Source organism: Zymoseptoria tritici, chromosome 3 (genome assembly GCF_000219625.1).
Source record: "Zymoseptoria tritici IPO323 chromosome 3, whole genome shotgun sequence".
Taxonomy (NCBI): Eukaryota; Fungi; Ascomycota; class Dothideomycetes; order Mycosphaerellales; family Mycosphaerellaceae; genus Zymoseptoria; species Zymoseptoria tritici.
The window spans coordinates 1,499,795-1,517,175 of NC_018216.1; the positions used below are offsets into that span (position 1 = coordinate 1,499,795).

Sequence of the window (17,381 nt, forward strand, 5' to 3'; positions counted from 1 at the left end):
CGGGCGTGAGCAGCAGCCTGCTGATGCATCAATTGAGTCCGGAGGAGATCCTGCTGAGCCTGGAGATATTGGTATTGCTGGTATAACGCCTCATGTAGGTTGCCTTTGACCTGGAAATAGTCTGCCAGATTGGTGCCCATAGGCGGACTGAAGGGAGCTGATCGCTGATTCGCAAAAGAGGAACCGCTCGAGGCTCTGCGGTTCCCAGCCCGCTGCGCAGATTGGTTTCGATTGTTGTTCTTGTTCCTGTTTCTGCCAGAACCTGGCTCGCCGGCAGGTCGTCCTGATTGCGATGCACTCCTCGTCAAAGTCGGCTTCGGCCTGGGCACCGGCCGTTGAAAGATGTGCTTCTCCTCCGGTGGAAACTCAAACTGTTCGCAGCACTTCTCCAGCTGAAGGTTATCCGCGAGCAGATCACAAGCACGACGAATCTCTCCGTGAATTCCATGCCATGCATAATCGTCCGCGGTATTGCCCAAGTTCCGTTCCACTGTGAACGGCTCCTCCACGCAAAGTCGTTGCCGTGCCTCCTTGTCGAGATAATTGCTTGGCTGCCATCCCTTTTCCTTTCTCGACAGACTCTTGCCCTCCTTGATTGATACCACGTATTGAGAGTACTCAAAATCGTATCCGTAATGTCGGAAAAACTGGTACAGCAACTCCCCCAGCGATTCCTTATTTGAATCTCCATATCCCTTCAAAGCACCGCTCTTCTTCAATTCCTCAATGTCGTCCGCGAAAGGTGAGACTTTGCCAGTCTCGGAAGGTAATCGGCATCCGGGTATCTTCTGTAAAGATGGCAGGATCGGTGGACTTCGTCTTTGCAGAAAGTTGATGATCATACATATCCAGGTGTAGGAGCTGATCGTGCCGCCATATGCTGGAAGGAAGTGTCAATATCATGGCCATGCGGTTCCAAGACACCCGACTCACCAGCATCGTTCAATATTCGCCGCTTTGTCCAGTACTTGATGATTTTCGCCAACGGTCGTATTCGGTCGTCCAACTCGACGTATGTCTTGATCATGCGTGTGTTCTGCAGTGCCTGAACATTGTTCACGTTCAGGTCAGCCGCTAGCTGAAGCTCCGGATCCCAACATTTGACGATTGGAACCTTTGCGGCTGCCCGGCAGACCACTTTCTCCATGCCATCTAAGAAATTGTCAGCCACTCGCACTCCTGACGAGGTATCCCCCATAAACTAGTAACGTACTTTTCGCAAGAAGCGAAGCCAGGGTATGCATCGATATTAACTGCGGTAGCGGTGCGATGATGCAAATATCAACATCCGAGTCCGTCGAGCTGAGCAAGTTGCCAGAAGAACCAAACACTTTGACGCGGATGTCATTGCCCGGCCACTCCTCGTTCAGTAACCTTTCCAGCTTCACAAGCAACTTTGCCCTGTTCTCTTCGCTCTCCTCAGATGGCAATAACCGATCGTACAGCTCCCGCATGTCGCCACTCAGTTTCTCCTGCTCGTCCGGTTCCAACGTTTTCTTCGGCTCCTTCTTCGGCGGTCCGAGTTCCTCATGACCTCCGTCAACATATGGTATTCGCCTCTTCCGGATCTCATCTCCCGTCTCGTACTTGCATAGCGTGGGTGCATTTCGATTGCTGAGCGCACCGACCGCCTCGGACACCACCGAGTGCGGCGAGTGATTCCGTGCGCTCTGGCGTGGCGAAGGTGATCTTGAGGTGAAGATGCGGTCTCGTGGCTTCTGGTGGGGTGTTGATGGCACGGAATTGGACTGTTGCGATTGCAGACCGGGTCGAGGAAGTGTATGTCGATCGTATCGTTGGCCGTTCGGTAGGCCCGCCATATTGCGTGTAGTCGGGACAATGTCACGAGGACAGTACCAGATCAGTAGTGAATGTGGCCAAGCTTCCCATTTGGAAAGGACCGCAGCGGACAATGAAGTTGCGGTGGAGCAATCGGGTTGCAGCCCGTGGCGGCAAGTTCGTTGTGCGCGTCGGAGTGCAGCGCGGGATGAGCGGATCGCAGTCGTGGGCGATGGGGAAGGAGGACGCCTTTGATCGTAGAGGTCGGGTGGGATGTCGTCGTGAATCTGTGGGAGGTAAAGGGTCGTTCTCGTAGATGGTAGATGCAGGCCGGAAATTCGAGACCTTGAGGACCGCTACTGCTTCCTTCTTTGAACAGGGGCGCTTGACTCTTGGGCTTTCCCACACGCGCGCGCTGACTGAACAGGAACAACGACGCCACACGAGCACCACCGCAGGAAAAAGAAACACTCTCGGGACGGTTCTGTCACCAGGCGCTGTTGCTTATGGCTGAACCACGTCCTGCTCTCCGTAATCACGAGCCTGAACCTGGATGGACAATATGCACGCTCGCTCAAATGCTTGGTACGGGGTTTTCGCGTGGACGGCTAAGTACCGATTTTGACGTCGTTTCCGTCGGAGAGGGCCACTTTTGTTAGGTTAGTTCTAGTGCAGGGCTAAGCTAGAAGCACAGGCGCGTGAGACGGAAGCGAAGGATGGTGCTGTGCTGGACGGTACGCCGTATAGTACAACGACAGAAATAGACAAGAACCTCAGCTATTCCGCGATCTCTACTCCACGATATCGACGATATCGGAGAGCTTCTGTCCATCGCATCGATCTGCTCGTCTCATCGACTTTAGCCGGAGGTTGGCAATGGCCTCCAAACGTGGGCGTCAGGGTGTGAAGGCTTTCTCCGTGTCTCATCTTCTTGCGTCTACCTCCTCAACTCGAGACCGCCAGACTCGCTGAGGCTGACATGCACAATATCACTGCGTGCAACACATAGCCACAGTTGGCTGACCGGACGGCCGTCACACCTCATCGTGCTCATCTCTCTACAGCCCCGGCATTGATGACACACGGCACAGGTACACATGCACGCATCGAAGCGGTCAAGATATCAGGCTCAGCAGAATCCTGCCTTCGTTTCTTTGTTGCACAATCAAGCTGAGTCTGTTGGCTGCAGACTGGCTACGCTTTGTCCACCCAACCTCAAAACTTGCAAAGCGCTTGCAGGTTCTCCTTCGTCTTGCCGCTGTTCTCCTTGACTATACCCGCGATCGCCTTGAACTCCGCCAGACCAGCGTCTCCCATGCACTCATACAGGAAACTCTCAGAACTGGTGACGACCGCTCCTTCCGCCCGCAAGCGAGCAAGTGCGATGGGAATCTCCTCCCGATTACAGCTCGACACTCCGTCCGCGAGAACGTACACCTTATGTCCTTCCCGGAGCAGATCCAGCGTCGTCTGCGTGACGCAAATGTGTGATTCAATGCCCACGATCACTACCTCTCTCTTCTCAGGTCCAAGCTCTTTGAATGCCTTTTGCACTTCTGGGATCCACATGCTGAAAGCACTCTTGTCCGCGTGCGCCTTCGTCTTCACACCACCTTCTGCGTCCAGGCCTAGTTCGGGACATGTCTCGCCTAGCTTGCCTCGCAATTGCGTCGTTGCAAAGACTGGGATGTCGAGCACTTGGCTGGCTTTCAGGAGCTTCTGCGTCGTGGCGACGACCTTTGGGAATTCATAGATCGCACTCCTAAACTTCTCCTGCAAATCGCAGATACTGGTGACGTCTCGTCAGCCCGGGGATCGTGGTGTAGGGTCGCTTGAACCATACAAAAGCGTAGGTCGCACTATACGTTGCACATCAGCTTAGGACCATGCCGTGGTCAGAGCCATGAGTATTACCCAGCCGTCTCGCGGGTGCCGCCATATTTTACCTCAGATCTGAAATTCTCCCTGTATCTGTGAGGCTGTCTGAATGTCCTTCTGACAATAGCGAGTGTGCAGGCGTGTTGACAGAGTCGTAGCTCCGGACGTAAGCAAGTGGCCTCGGCTCCGACACGTTCGTATTCGGATACGAGTGACGCAGAGCCGCAGGGCCGACGGGATGCTCCTAGCCACGTTGTTTAATGAGCCTTTACCACACCTTTGCACCTGCCACAACACAGCAAATTCGTCAGCGTGCTCGTTTCCGAATCCTGTGGTCCTTCTTCATGAGACGGGTCGTCAATGCCCGAATCCACATCATGATCGACTGAAGAGTCCCCGAAGACTCATCCCGTCCGAAAAGGCAGCGTTCTATGCAACCTCATACTGATCTCCACAAAATCAGGCTCGTTCTCCGGCGTAATGAAACCATGTCGGATCAAAAAGTCCACCATGACGGCCGCCGAGTCCGGCTTGAAGGCCTCCGCCAACAGCGCAGTCTGCACTTCTTCCACAGACATGCAGTGGAAAGCTTCGACTTCATCGTCGTGAGGTCTCGGAACAATATCGGCCGGCAACTCCAGGTCGTACACATACATGTAGTTCGGCTCGACCAGTCCTTGCTCACCGGCGAAGCCTTTACCGGTAAGTCCCATATGGGAGACCACTCCACGCGAACGAGCACATCGACAGACGAGCTCCTCCGGCAGTGATGCTTCTTCATTAGCTTCCTCCACTACGGTCTGAAGTGGTGATGCTCCTGCTTTAACTCCGCCCGCTACCGTGGAATCTAGCAGATTCGGATAGGTGAACAGATGCGGCGACCGTCGAGGTACCCATATCTTCATCTCATCACTCCGGGACGTCGTATACGCAATGAGATGGGCTCCACTTCTCGTCACGCCGAACAGGTTGGCGGCAAAACGCTCTATACATACGGGTCGATCGTATTGAGCGCTCAAGATTGTGACATGTTCGCTGTGGCGTCCGCTCAGCACACGGAATAGGTTTCGATCGATGCAAGTGTCAACGAGCTCTTGGAAAGCGGCGGTGATGGTTCGGGCAAAGTCGCTTCGGTTTGAGACGTCTAGGATGGTTACGCGTCTTGGGTGTTCATGTTCAACGGAGAACTGGTCGGTCCAGGGCATTTTGGACACTATCTCGGGAATAATGTAGCCGTGCGGCCGATCATCACTGGGAAGGTACAGTTGATAGTACTCCTCGACTGCGGCAGCGCTGAATGGAAAGCTGGAGATTGTGATGTCAGGAAAGCGCTCAGTTCGGGCAAAGAGCCTCCGCTACAACGTACTCATCGCATAGGCTCACGACCGAGAGATATGTTGTCTGCCCTGAAGCGTCCACCATGTTTTTGCCAAGTCTACCAAGGAAAGACTTCGTTGCTGACATGACGACCTTGCTTGGTATTCCGGCTTCAGCGTATTTCTGCGATGATGCGTATGTTAGAACGAGTGGTGGTGCTTTCCAAAACGTGAATGAGGTTCAACAAGTGATCTCGTGAACTGCGCGTCAAATTAGCGTCAAATTAGCGTCAAATTAGCGTCAAATTAGCGTCAAATTTCTGCGCCTGCCATTGCCAAATATCATCAGACACCAAACTTGAAACTCATCGCCGTACTCAAAACCGGACACCATCTCTATCAATGGCCACGGACATGTCATCACTCACCCAACTCCCGCTGACACTCATCGTCGCCGCCACAGCCAAAAGCGGCATCGGCAAGAATGGCGGACTTCCCTGGCCGATGCTGAAGAAAGACATGGCATACTTCGCAAGGGTCACAAAGCGAGTACACACAACGAAGAATACGGACTCCGCCCAGTTTGAAACTTTGAACGAGAGCAATCAATCAGGCGCAAGTCGAAACGTGGTCATCATGGGCCGCAAGACCTGGGACAGCATTCCGCCCAAGTTCCGACCATTGAAGGAACGAACACACATTGTCATCAGCTCTCAGGACCGATCACAGCTTCAATCAGGATCTCAGTCTATTCCAGACGATGTGGTCGTGGCTACTGATATTCTGTCTGGTCTGCAGTCGCTGGAAAGCCTCGTCAAAGACGGCAAAGTGCTGCCTGTTAGCCGAGCCTTTATCATAGGCGGCGCAAGCATCTACAAAGCTGCATTGGAGCTCCCGCAAACAAATCGCATACTTCTTACCAGGATATCCAAGGAATACGACTGCGACACGTTCTTTCCGGAGTCATACGGAACTCCCGAGTGGCGTCAAGCATTGCATCGCGAGCTTCAGGAGTATGTTGGCGAAGACATTGAAGAAGGCGACGTGGCAGATGGGGATGTTTCCCTCAAGTTCGAACTGTACGAGCGGTCGTGAGCCTGAGGATGTCCTTCTATAGAACGCGGTCCTCTCTTGGCGGCATGTGAGGGCCACTGGGCTGGCCGATCTTCGCTCAAGGATCCCCGCGTCATATCTCACCCCGCGAAAAACGCCACCTTTTGCACATGCCATTGTCGGAGCTCGGCTAGAGATCCATTTACGCACGAAACGAAGACAATAAAATGCAAGATCATTGTTGTTCAAAAGCGCTCATATGGAGTCAGCCGAGCTCGTGCCTCGGAGCCGTCTCCAGAAATCTCTCGGGTCAGACATCGCCGTTCTCGCAGACTCCGATCTCGCCCGTGCAGACCCGAGGTCCAGCTCCGTTCGCCCAAGAAGCTCTCCGCGTGGACGGACGCGCCCAGATCTAGCTCGGGAGCTGGCACGCTACGTAATAAGTCTAAAGCACTTCCTCGGCCGTTCGAATGCGCTCGTGCAACAATTTTGAGCTCAGAGTCACTTTCTTCCTGTATCCTACATTGTTGCAACTGACTGACACGGTGCTACAACGGTGCAGAAGCCAGATCGCGTGTGTGAGATCCTCCTCGACCTCGAAGGCTCACAACATACAATCCGAACTGCCCAGCTGTTTCGAGCATTGTCAGAGCAAAGATGTCGGCAAAGTCCACAGCGGGCCCAGGTGGCAGGAAGCCTGCATCTGCGGCGACCAATCTCATTGGTAAGTCAATGAACAGCAATATGATCCTCGAGCAATTGTCTGACTTTCGACAGCCGGTGGAGGAGCTGGAATGATGGAGGCACTCGCGTGTCATCCTCTCGACACCATCAAAGTCCGTATGCAGCTTTCGCGGCGAAAGGCAGGCATCAAGCGCCGTGGATTCATCAAGACCGGTATGGAGATCGCGAAGAAGGAGACACCGCTGGGTCTGTACAAAGGTCTTGGAGCTGTGTTGACCGGAATCGTCCCGAAGATGGCGATTCGCTTCACCAGCTATGAGTGGTACAAGCAAATGCTGGCAGACGAGAACGGCAAGGTCAAGGGATCGGGAAACTTCTTGGCTGGTCTCGCAGCAGGTGTCACAGAAGCCGTGGCGGTGGTATGTCCCATGGAAGTGGTCAAGATCAGACTGCAAGCCCAGCACCACAGCATGGCGGATCCTCTCGACCTTCCCAAATACCGCAACGCCGCACACGCCTGTTACACTGTCATCAAGGAGGAAGGATTCGGTGCGCTCTACCGTGGTGTCTCTCTCACCGCCCTCCGCCAGGGCACCAACCAAGCCGCCAACTTCACCGCCTACACCGAGATAAAACAGATCGTTCAAGAGCGCGCTGTCGACCCGCAAGCTCCTTTACCTGCCTACACCACCGCTGCGATCGGCCTGATCAGTGGAGCCGTCGGTCCGTTCTGCAATGCACCCATCGATACCATCAAGACTCGTCTACAAAAGACTCCAGCTGAGCCCGGCCAGACCGCCTTGGGACGCATCACTGCGATCGCAAACCACATGTTCAAGCAAGAAGGTGCCCGTGCTTTCTGGATGGGTATCACGCCTCGTGTCGCACGTGTGGCTCCCGGTCAAGCCGTGACATTCGCTGTGTACGAATACCTGAAGGACATTCTGGAGAAGGGTCGCGAGATGATTCCCGCAGACAAGTACGAGGAGTAGAAAGGCGAAAGAGCAGAGTTGGAATGCGGGCGTTTTTGCATGATAATCGGTGAAGACGAAAAGAGCTGGTCTATGCGCAAGCGAGTCATGGCGAGGTATGTACCCATAGCGGGAAAGCGTGGACATTTCAAGAGCTGTAAATATCTCTTTCGTAGGAGCTGAGATATCCAATATTCCTATCTGGTCGGGCGAAGCTTCACTTGGCCGTCGATCACTCCAGAAACGAGCTATCCTTTCATTGCTGGGCTCCCGCAGGTAAGGAAGGTACAGCGCGGACGACGCCTGCCATCGGAATCGTATGTGGTGGCAGATTGAAGTCCCCAGCAGTTCCCGACCTGCCTGTCAATGTTTTTCTACCGGGATCATGAGCGGCCAAGATTCCGCAGCTTGCCTTTAGGCAACCACGGTAGCAGCTCAGGGATTCACCGCAGCAGCACAAAGATGTCGGCCACTTCGCATCTCCTACCGCAACGTCCAATACTCACTTAGCAACCTCATCTCCAAGAGCCGTGTTTGCGCATCTATTCAAGTGCGCACGATTTCGTCGCCTGTCATACTCCAAATATCCACCAATTCAACATCATGACTTACAATGTCTACACCCTGGAGCGCATCGGAGGCGGTAGCCGAAACCACGTCGCAATCTTCGTCGAGACTGGCCCAGACAAGGGCGGCCGACTGTTCCACGTCACCGGTAATATCCTGAGCGGGATGTTCTATGAGACGAGAGAGTGTGGAAACCCTACGGAAGAAGTACCATATATCCCCGATTCCATGAAAATGATCGGCACGGTTGACCGGGAGAGCATGCCTCACTTCGAAGCCGCCTGTGAGGCTGTGGAAGTCCCGGGCCCTCAGCTGAACCTCCGTGGGAAGCAAATCGACATCTCGAAGCCGGTTCGTCGCTGCAGTGAGTGGGTTCACGAGGTGAAGGAGAAACTCATTGCGGACGAGATCGTGAAGCCTCGAAGAATGGGTACGGGTGATGGAGCTTCCTAGGAGCCGACACATCGGTGTTTGCCAGGTAATTCGATTTGTCGGTTTCTAACATGGATACACGATGGTCTCTCCGACTTCGACCACGGTGCTGGAGGCGTGAGGGCGGCTAAGGATGTGCGTAGGTGTGGGGACCTCCCTGACATAGGCGAGCGCTGAGCTACACATATGATGGGATGCATGGCTTGATACCAGATCGGATCTGGGTGATGGTGATGGTGTTGAAGAAGTACCTTACTGTCCACGCTCTCCTTCCACGAGATTGCTGCCAAGTTATGATGGGTTAATACATCAGCCCTAACCAGAATCGATCTAGCCTTGGCTCGAAGTAGAAATACCCGTATCGACCAACTCCACTGCTATCTATCTCAGGTCTACAGATGGTCCGTATCATCTTCCATTCGACTGCAACTGCAACCTTTTGCTTCGAAAAGATGACAGACCCCAGTCGAGAGCGGAATGCCATCATCGGCGACAGTGACAATGTCTGGAAGTACTCCTCATCGAGCGGCTTCGACCTTACCCATTCTGAGACTCCTTCCCCTTCCCACCTCACAATCAAAACGACGACAACACCAATCATTATCGACCCGGCCAAGACCGCCCTCGTGATCATAGACGTAAGTCACTGTTCCTTCACCACCTAAATATGCGAACCCTAACTTGCTCCCAAAAGATGCAAAACTTCTTCCTCTCGCCCCTCCTAGGCAGAACGGAAGGACCAGGCCACCGCGCTTCTGCCCAACTCCTCGAACACAGCATTCCCGCCTGCCGCTCCGCCGGCATCCGTACGATCTGGCTCAATTGGGGGTTGACCGACGCAGATCTGTCCTCCATGCCGGGAGGCGTCCGGCGTGCATTCGGCTTCACCGACTCCAACGGCAATGCACTAGACAGACAAGGCCGTCCCATCCCGCCAGAACGGAGAGCATTCAAAGGCATGGGAAGTGATATGGGGAGTGTGACGGACCCGCGAACGGGAGAGGAGGTCAAAGTTGGTAGGATGTTGATGCGAGATCAGTGGAATATGGCACTGTACCCACCTCTTGCAGCAGCGTACGAAGAGGGTAGGCAACTGCCTGACAAGCCAGATGTGTGGATTGACAAAAACCGCATGTCGGGTATGTGGGGTCCGGAGACGGACTGCGAGGCCTTTCTGCGCAAGGAAGGCATCACGACATTGGTTCTAGCAGGTGTGAATACGGATCAATGCGTGCATGGGACGTTGTTGGATGCGTACAACAAGGGTTTTGATTGTGTGTTGTTGAGTGACGGGTGCGGTACGACGAGTCCTGATGCGGCGAGAGAAGGGGTGGAGTTCAATTGTGCGAATGTGACCGGTTTCATGACGACGTGTGAGGATTTCGCCAAGGGCGTGGCGGGAAGAGGGAGCGGGACGTGAGGGAAGCGATGATCAGGCCCGTCGAAAGATGAAGAAGGCAACGTTGTGATGTCGTCTCACGTCTTGCCTTTCTCCAAACATTGAGCGACATCGAACATCTTACCTTCCTCCGCCTTGGTTGCATTCGTACCGGTAGCCGCGCTTTTCGCTCGCTTGGACCACTGTCAACAAAATTGACCTTCGGAATGGAAAAACATACGAACGATGCCGAGCAGAGAAAGACGGTGTCGTTGATGAAACTGGAGAGAACTGGAAGGGACGGTCAGCAGCCTAAGATGGCCGAAGCTGACTCGGCATTCTTAATCCCCGAACGGTCCAGAATTCCAAAACCTCAAATCATACCATCGACAACAACATCTCAAAAATCGCTCACGCCACATGCCCACCGCCGTATCTGAGTCCGCCCTTCCATCCGAGTCTTTCCATCTCCATCCAAATCACTCACATCCTCGCCTACAATCTCGCAAACCAAAAATAGACATGCATATCCCACTGCCCACGATTCAGACTCCGAAATGAACAAGCCGTCCATATATCACGGCATCAACCAGCTATATACCGACCCGTCCAAGGCCCAGAATTAGACCCGGCATTTGATGTAAGCTCAAAGCGATTCGTGCAGGTTCGAGATGTATATCCATGAATTACAGGCTGATAGTGCGAGCCCGGTCGGGACCCTGGTACTCTTGTCGGAAATGGGGGCGGTTTGAAATGTGAAGTCTAGACTTCGAACGACCGAAGCGCATCAACAGCTGTGAGGATTTTGAGAGTCCGCTTTCATCGACGTTGTGGTCGTGATATATCGCAATATCTAGGTGTTGTGAAAGTAGGATCATGTTATTCATTCACTGCTGGAATCCTTCGGAATTATGCTAGCAAATGTCGCGCCAGGCTCGGATCGAACCATCCCATGCCCAACTGTGAGCATCATTCTGGTGCTTCTGAGTCCTGTTCCAAACGCCGTGCTCATTCGCTCCAATAACCAAACCCAATGACCGATTCTCGCAGCACTCCCAACTTGAATTGCGCAAACGCTCGATGCCAATCCAACGCCGCCCGAGAAACAACCTAAACCACACCATCAAGCCGGGCCATCAAACATCCTCGCACTCAAGTCCCTGGTCCGTACCTCGGCCATTGGCCTCTCCGCCTTGCGTGATAGTCTCGCAAACGCCTCAGCCATCGGCGCCTCTCCAACTCCACTGGACGTCGAGGATCGCGAATCCTTCCTCTCCGATCCGGTCTTAGCAGCAGTCGGCACGGAAGAAGTTCGAGAAGATTCGCCTCTAGAGTCGTCTGACGTCCTTCGGGATGACGCTGCACGCCGTCGGTAGTCGGATGGTTGGCGGTAAAGACGGGGTGGGAAGAGGGATGGGCCGTCGGATTCTGCGTCGCTGTCTTCGGCGTCGTCGTCGTCGTTCTCAGCGGATGAGGAGGATAAGGCGGTTGCGAGAGCTCGGCCGGCACATGGTCTCCGAGGAGATTGATAGGACGGTGCGGCTGGGATGGTGACTTCTGTTGATCGTCGAGGACTGCTTGGTTGGCTGGGCGGTGGAGTGAGAGATTTGCTGGATGGTCGTAGCGGAAGAGCGTATGTTTGCTTGATGGAAGAGCGGCGTTGTTGGACGCATGTCGGACAATGCGTGAGGTTCTCGAACATTGATTTGCCGCAGGAGCACGTGGTGGATTGAAGATGTTGCATGATTGTTGTTGGATTCGAAGAGCAGAGTGGGCAGGTCGACGCAGTAAATTCGATCGTTGATGATGATGTTGCTGTGGCGATGTTCGAAAGCAAGTCGATGGAATGCTGTTCTTCGATTTCGAAACTTGGTTCTCTTGCGACGTCGAAAGCTGCAGCGGTCGAAGTATTGTCTGCTACAGATGTCTCTAAAGGCAGTGATGCAGAGTGACGAGACAGTCCTCCTTGAGCCGCATCCGCTAGGAACTGCTCTCCGATAGGCGTGGGAGCTGCGGATCGCGACAAACAAGCTATATTTTCCACGTGGTCTGGAGACAACCAAGATCAATCACTTGGAAATGCCGGCTCTCGATTGGATGCGTAGTCGATCGAAGTAGGAAGCCGCGGCTGAAAGCAGGCTGAGACGCGATCGTTGTCGTAGAGAGTGTGGAGTAAGGTCGAAATTTCAAAACTCGATCGTGCACCAAGATGGTGATCGCAGGAGATGGTCCGGTAGAATACGGGTTAGGTATGAGACCTTTTGTATCCGGTTTGTGGATGGTGGCACCAGATGAAGGCTTGAATCAGGCGCACCCGCGTAACTGCCGCGCCATACAAAGGTCTGCCCGACTCGAAACTGCCCAGGCCGTGTGGACACCGCTCGAAGGCCGGATGTCCCGAAACATGATGGACAGTAGTGGAGTGGACCTCGCGCCCGGCCAAGACCCGTCGCGCTCCGGCGGGAACTCAGGATGAGGTTGCAAATCATCGTCGAGGCTCAAGATTGAGTTTGCAGTATTCTAGAGGCGATCCACCAAGCGACTCTCGGTCACTGGCTCTCGATCCCCAGCACCTCACCTGCGCCCTCCAGATCTTGAAAGAAACAACGCAACACCAAAATCCCGCCTCGCGACCTCGACGCCCAACGCCGTCGCCCCGCCCGCCACATCGTAAGGCGGTGAACGACCCAGGTAGATCTGTATTTCCCAATGTTCCAAGATCTATACCACGATCTATCTTTGTCCTACCCTCTCCCATCATCCCGGTCAGCTATGCCTGGGCGTCCACAACACCATCTCCACCAAAAGCTGCACAACCGGGACGGCGTCCTCGACGCAGGGTCCAAGGCTGAAGATGCCCGTGTCAAGACGACTCAGGGTCTGGACCTACAGATCGATCGGACATTTGGCAGCGTGGAGACCTCCGGAACCGCCCCCAAATTCAACATCTCGACCTTTCTGCTTTCATATAACAAGGACCCTTGGTCCTTCAAGAAATTCGGTTCATATTCGTAGTCTCAGTATTCAGCTCTCGCTGCCTCCTTCCTATTCGGGGTCGGAGTCCTCGAGAGTCTGAGTGCCCAAGTGCGGCTTTGGCAGATAGGGTTTTAGCGCAAGCTTTGAAGCCCGAATAACAACAAAATACGACGAACGCCGACACCGATACCTCGACAACGACACCCTTTATCGAAAATCGCCGTCAGTTATCTTCTAGCGCCGGACACGACGAATCTAACGCCGCAAAATTCGAAAAATTCGAGCCGGTTTTAACAGAGGAGTAGGCTTTCGCGTTTTTCGATGTTTTTGCTAACAAACTCGAAAAAACGAAAAAAGCCTACTCCTCCCGCAGTTCGAAAGCTATCGAGACGAAAAGTAGTTTATATTAAAGCTACGATCTATAGCTACAAGATGACTAACGGCGATTTTTCGATTTCGATGTCGTCGTCGCAATATCGTCGTTTATTCGATTTTCGAAAAATTTAAGCTAACACTCTATGCTTGCGGTATTTTTTAGAACGCCATATTATCGTACGCGTAGATCTAAGTAACTAACTCTCTATCTAACAAAAAGTCGAGTTGGGCCCTCAGACTATACCTGTAAGCTTGCGACGGCCGTCCCAAAACGGTTGTCGCTAAAGCTTACCGGTTATGGACTGAGGTTCTGAGACTATCATATTCGCACGGCTTCTCACGGCTCGTTCACTGCTCCATATTGTTTCGCTGCAGGGTCTGTGTCCGCGACCGGTCTGTTGTACATTGTGCGATGGAAGCTTTCCTGGCTTGGCTTTGCTGCACATGCTTCGAAGTTTGTGAGCTCGCAAGTCAGTGGATGCAGGGATCGACCGTGGTGGCATTTCTTGATGGTGTGCATTACAGCATGGCGCATACTGTAACTCACCAGGTCTGACGATCTTGCTCTCGGGCTTCAAGAATCTGATAACTCGAGTCAGTGATGAACACGCATTTGAGGTGTTCGCATTCGAAGAGCCGTGCTTCATTCCGTCGGGCTCATGCATTTGGGCTGGGCGCGTTCTTGCGGCTGCCATGAGCTGCTCAGAAGGTGAGTGCAAGGCCGACGTGTCAATCATCACAGGACAACGAGGACTAGGACGTGTGGAACATAAGAGCACAAGGTGAGAAGCCACGTGTGGCACAAAGGTATCCTGCTAGATTGACGTGAAAGCAGAACGCCCAAGCAATGCTAAACCAGAATTCCCAAACCCCAGTCCACCCTTTCCCTTTCGTCACGTATGCGCCACGATGCTACTTGTCCGCCTTCACTGCAACCTCATCGTAAGCCGGCGGGCCGTCGTAGGCTGGTAGACCACCCTCCACCACACCCTGCTCCACAAACGCCTTCTCACCGTCAACGGCTTCAGCGCTCGACTCATCCAGTGCCACACTGGCGTAACCCTTCCGTCCACCACGATACAGCTTGATCCACAGATACCCGATGACGCGACCCAGCACAAGACCGAGTAGGCTGACCATCATGCCAACGGCAATTCCAGCCAAGGTAGGGATCAGCACGGCAGCGAAGCCACGGCTAAAGTTCTCAAAGAAGCTGTGTTGGTGGTGGCCGTGGTGTGGTCGGTGATGGTGTGGACGACCGTGAGGTGAGGGTGGTGCGTCAGTCGGGTTGATGCCGAAGAGACCTGGTGGGAGACGGCCAGGCTTGGAATCGTGGTGATGGCGGGATTTACCATCCTTCATATTCATCATGCCAGGGCACGGTCTCCTCATACCGCCGTGCTTCTTCATGCCGGAGATCTTCGCTTCGAGCATGTTGCGTAGTTTGCAAAGCGCAGGTGGGAGCACCTTGCAGTCCTCGTCGGTCTTCTGGTGCGATGGAGGCGGTGGGAAGAGCATGTCAATGTATCCCGCGTGTGGTAAAATGGTGTCGTCGGGCCTAGGTGGTAGTCGCCCGAGTGTCCCAACGAGCATGATGTAAAGATCTCCTGCCGTAGTCTTGAGCAGCTTGATCTGGACCTCGTCGATCGATACTGGCTGCCCTTCGAGCCCGAAGATGGTGTATTTGATCGGAATCAGAACATCTCCCGCCGGTGTGACCATCTCCTCCTGCTGAACCACAACGCCCGATCCTGTCACTTCTAGCGGAGTGTACTTCGACTCGCTGGTTTTGATCTCCTCCAGAGTGGCCGAATCAGGGACCTGCTTGACGTACGCCTTGCTGAAAACATCAACCACACTATCCAATGGGTATATTGTGTTGCCGTTGAATTCTAGGCTCTTCCCGTCTTCCGCAATGCTGAAATTCACCAAGACGCTGTTCGCACCACCCTGGATGCGGAAGACGTCGCCCTCAGCCTCCTCTGTGATTTCCGCCTTTGGAGGTGGGAATGCGCATTCCGAGCATTGTAGTGTGAGGGCACGGCTCTTCGCCAGTCCGGCACCTAGTAATGCAGCCGGATCCAGTCGATGTCCACTCGCGATAGTGAAGCCAGGTGGTAGCAGAAAGGCACTGGCGCGGATCGCGCAGGCCGTAAGAGTGAGGATGCCGGCTGAGCGGCGCATGGTGATATCGTTGTCAGCGTTGGAGGGTGGAGAGTGAGGCTGGTGGATCGATGAATTGTTCGTGGGGAAGTCCGAAGGTAAGCAGAGTCGTTGGTGCGGTGAATGATGGAAGCAAGGAGTCTCGTAAGCGTGACGGGAGGCTGTAGTTCTATGTCGTGCTGACGCGGCCAAGACGTTTAATCACGCAACCCGCCAGGGACTTTGACGTGCCCCGCGCCCTGCGGCGCTAGACAAAGGCTTAGCCAGCCTTATGTGAGCAATCAAGCATCTGGCTGGCTCGTGACAACGACAAGACAAAGACTGAAGACTGCTGTGCTGCGACATGCACCATCACTCTGTCAGCACAGTGGAGGTGGCAATGACGCAGGATATCATGGTGCTGTCTTCTCCGACACGAGCCGCACGACTGGACTCAAGAGGAAGCCAAATCGGCGGGTGGACCGCCACCAAAAACATTGCTCATTGTGGCATTGCTGACTCTGATTCCCAACATCGCCCGTAATGGCTGGCTCCCAACCCGATATTGATAGCTCAGTCCGACTACTCTCGGCAGCGGTATTTCTGCGCTGATCTGCCGCTGGAAGTCAGTTCTGCGAGAGATTGGCGAACGATGTCGATGCTGTCCTCGCTTTGTCTTACGACGATGGCCAAATCACTGCGCCTTGTCGCAATGCTCATTTTGAGCTCCTCCGTCAAGCATCCAGTCCGCAGGAAGGCATATCTAGACGGAGTCAGTTCTTGAACTTCGAACTTGAACTTCGAAAGTGGAGACAACGAGCACGCTCTACAGTGTGCCCATTGCCGCTACCACCCAAGAGCAGGTCAGCTTGCACTTCTGTAACATCTCAGACATAGCTCTGATCTGCTTGTCCTTGAGGGCCGACGTTGGCCCGATCTCGACAGGATAGCTCCCGCGCCTATGTAGGACGGGTCCAGCTTTGCAGGTCGGCGTGGATGGCTGGCATTGGAAAGTATCACACGTGGACGCGCGGGATGTCACTGTATAAACCGACTGCTGTGCCGATGCAGGTCCAAGGGCGCCGTTCAGGCTCCGAAATGGACCCGAGGGCCATGATCGTACCGCTTTCGGCAAGCTACGAAGGGCCTTGAGGCCGTCGGACACCATCTACATGTCGGGATGACCCCGCGGTGAAAAGTATGGCCACTCTCGCCACGGACGCTGCACATGAGGCCGTTGGATCAAGGTGCAGCGGCTAGGGCTAAAGATCATGAAGACACGCAAGGTGACACTGGGATACGGTCATCACTCTGTGCTGCTCGATGTGGCCGACCTCGCACTGTACTGGAGCCGAAGCCGAGGGATGAAGCCGAGCTTCTGCAGCTACAGGCGGTCGTAAGATTGAAGTATTATGCTGGACGATCATCATCATGAAAGAACGCTTGCTCTGTCGAGCCTCGAAGCTATTCGCAGGACGTGCCAGATGAGCGGTTAGCAAGTTGTACCGTCATGGATGAGATCAAACGGCACTGCTCTTGCAACAATATTAATTCCAAAGACAGGATTCTGATCAGAGGTAGGAGTACGAAGAGAGCACGGCAAGGGTCACTGATCTGGCGGTGTGATTGACGGTGACACAGTGAGTGTCCAGGACCGGCAATGGCTTCATGACTTCTTACCCGAAAGCGAGGTCCCGTGAGCCTGCGGGTACCCGTATATCGCACTGCATGCTCTCGAGTCTGTCGGTTTGCCTTGTCCTCCGTTGAGGCCGCTCTCGTTCTCCACTTTGCTGTGACTACAACGAGGAAAGTCAGCCGTAAGTTCATCAA

General features: G+C 54.0%; 9 protein-coding genes across 9 annotated transcripts; 5 read left to right on the forward strand and 4 right to left on the reverse strand.

Annotated features, from left to right (window-relative positions):
• Positions 1-248: 248 nt before the first annotated feature.
• MYCGRDRAFT_38269 (uncharacterized protein) lies at positions 249-1,820 on the reverse strand (the record flags this gene model as incomplete). Its single annotated transcript, XM_003854411.1, has 3 exons — positions 249-880; positions 934-1,152; positions 1,214-1,820. Coding segments are annotated over 3 exons (1,458 nt in total), but the record flags the coding sequence as incomplete, so codon positions are not given.
• Positions 1,821-2,994: 1,174 nt separating this feature from the next.
• MYCGRDRAFT_69755 (uncharacterized protein) lies at positions 2,995-3,760 on the reverse strand (the record flags this gene model as incomplete). The annotated part of the gene is made up of 3 exons (XM_003854410.1): positions 2,995-3,568; positions 3,623-3,638; positions 3,694-3,760. 3 exons carry the CDS (start codon positions 3,716-3,718, stop codon positions 2,995-2,997), a joined length of 615 nt encoding a protein of 204 aa, XP_003854458.1.
• Positions 3,761-4,061: 301 nt separating this feature from the next.
• On the reverse strand, positions 4,062-4,949 carry MYCGRDRAFT_38554 (uncharacterized protein; the record flags this gene model as incomplete). Its single annotated transcript, XM_003854409.1, has 1 exon — positions 4,062-4,949. A coding segment is annotated over one exon (888 nt), but the record flags the coding sequence as incomplete, so codon positions are not given.
• Positions 4,950-5,387: 438 nt separating this feature from the next.
• Positions 5,388-6,068, forward strand: MYCGRDRAFT_85170 (uncharacterized protein; the record flags this gene model as incomplete). The annotated part of the gene is made up of 1 exon (XM_003853756.1): positions 5,388-6,068. One exon carries the CDS (start codon positions 5,388-5,390, stop codon positions 6,066-6,068), a length of 681 nt encoding a protein of 226 aa, XP_003853804.1.
• Positions 6,069-6,575: 507 nt separating this feature from the next.
• Positions 6,576-7,821, forward strand: MYCGRDRAFT_56657 (uncharacterized protein; the record flags this gene model as incomplete). Its single annotated transcript, XM_003853757.1, has 2 exons — positions 6,576-6,750; positions 6,804-7,821. 2 exons carry the CDS (start codon positions 6,684-6,686, stop codon positions 7,700-7,702), a joined length of 966 nt encoding a protein of 321 aa, XP_003853805.1.
• Positions 7,822-8,284: 463 nt separating this feature from the next.
• Positions 8,285-8,701, forward strand: MYCGRDRAFT_39421 (uncharacterized protein; the record flags this gene model as incomplete). The annotated part of the gene is made up of 1 exon (XM_003853758.1): positions 8,285-8,701. One exon carries the CDS (start codon positions 8,285-8,287, stop codon positions 8,699-8,701), a length of 417 nt encoding a protein of 138 aa, XP_003853806.1.
• Positions 8,702-9,132: 431 nt separating this feature from the next.
• Positions 9,133-10,100, forward strand: MYCGRDRAFT_69761 (uncharacterized protein; the record flags this gene model as incomplete). The annotated part of the gene is made up of 2 exons (XM_003853759.1): positions 9,133-9,318; positions 9,375-10,100. 2 exons carry the CDS (start codon positions 9,133-9,135, stop codon positions 10,098-10,100), a joined length of 912 nt encoding a protein of 303 aa, XP_003853807.1.
• A 1,480-nt stretch (positions 10,101-11,580) lies between these two features.
• On the forward strand, positions 11,581-12,195 carry MYCGRDRAFT_103691 (uncharacterized protein; the record flags this gene model as incomplete). The annotated part of the gene is made up of 1 exon (XM_003853760.1): positions 11,581-12,195. The coding sequence occupies one exon, from the start codon at positions 11,801-11,803 to the stop codon at positions 12,008-12,010; it is 210 nt and encodes a 69-aa protein (XP_003853808.1).
• Positions 12,196-13,746: 1,551 nt separating this feature from the next.
• Positions 13,747-15,688, reverse strand: MYCGRDRAFT_108584 (uncharacterized protein; the record flags this gene model as incomplete). The annotated part of the gene is made up of 3 exons (XM_003854408.1): positions 13,747-13,856; positions 13,957-13,991; positions 14,326-15,688. The coding sequence occupies 3 exons, from the start codon at positions 15,591-15,593 to the stop codon at positions 13,747-13,749; spliced, it is 1,413 nt and encodes a 470-aa protein (XP_003854456.1).
• Between the last annotated feature and the right edge of the window lie 1,693 nt (positions 15,689-17,381).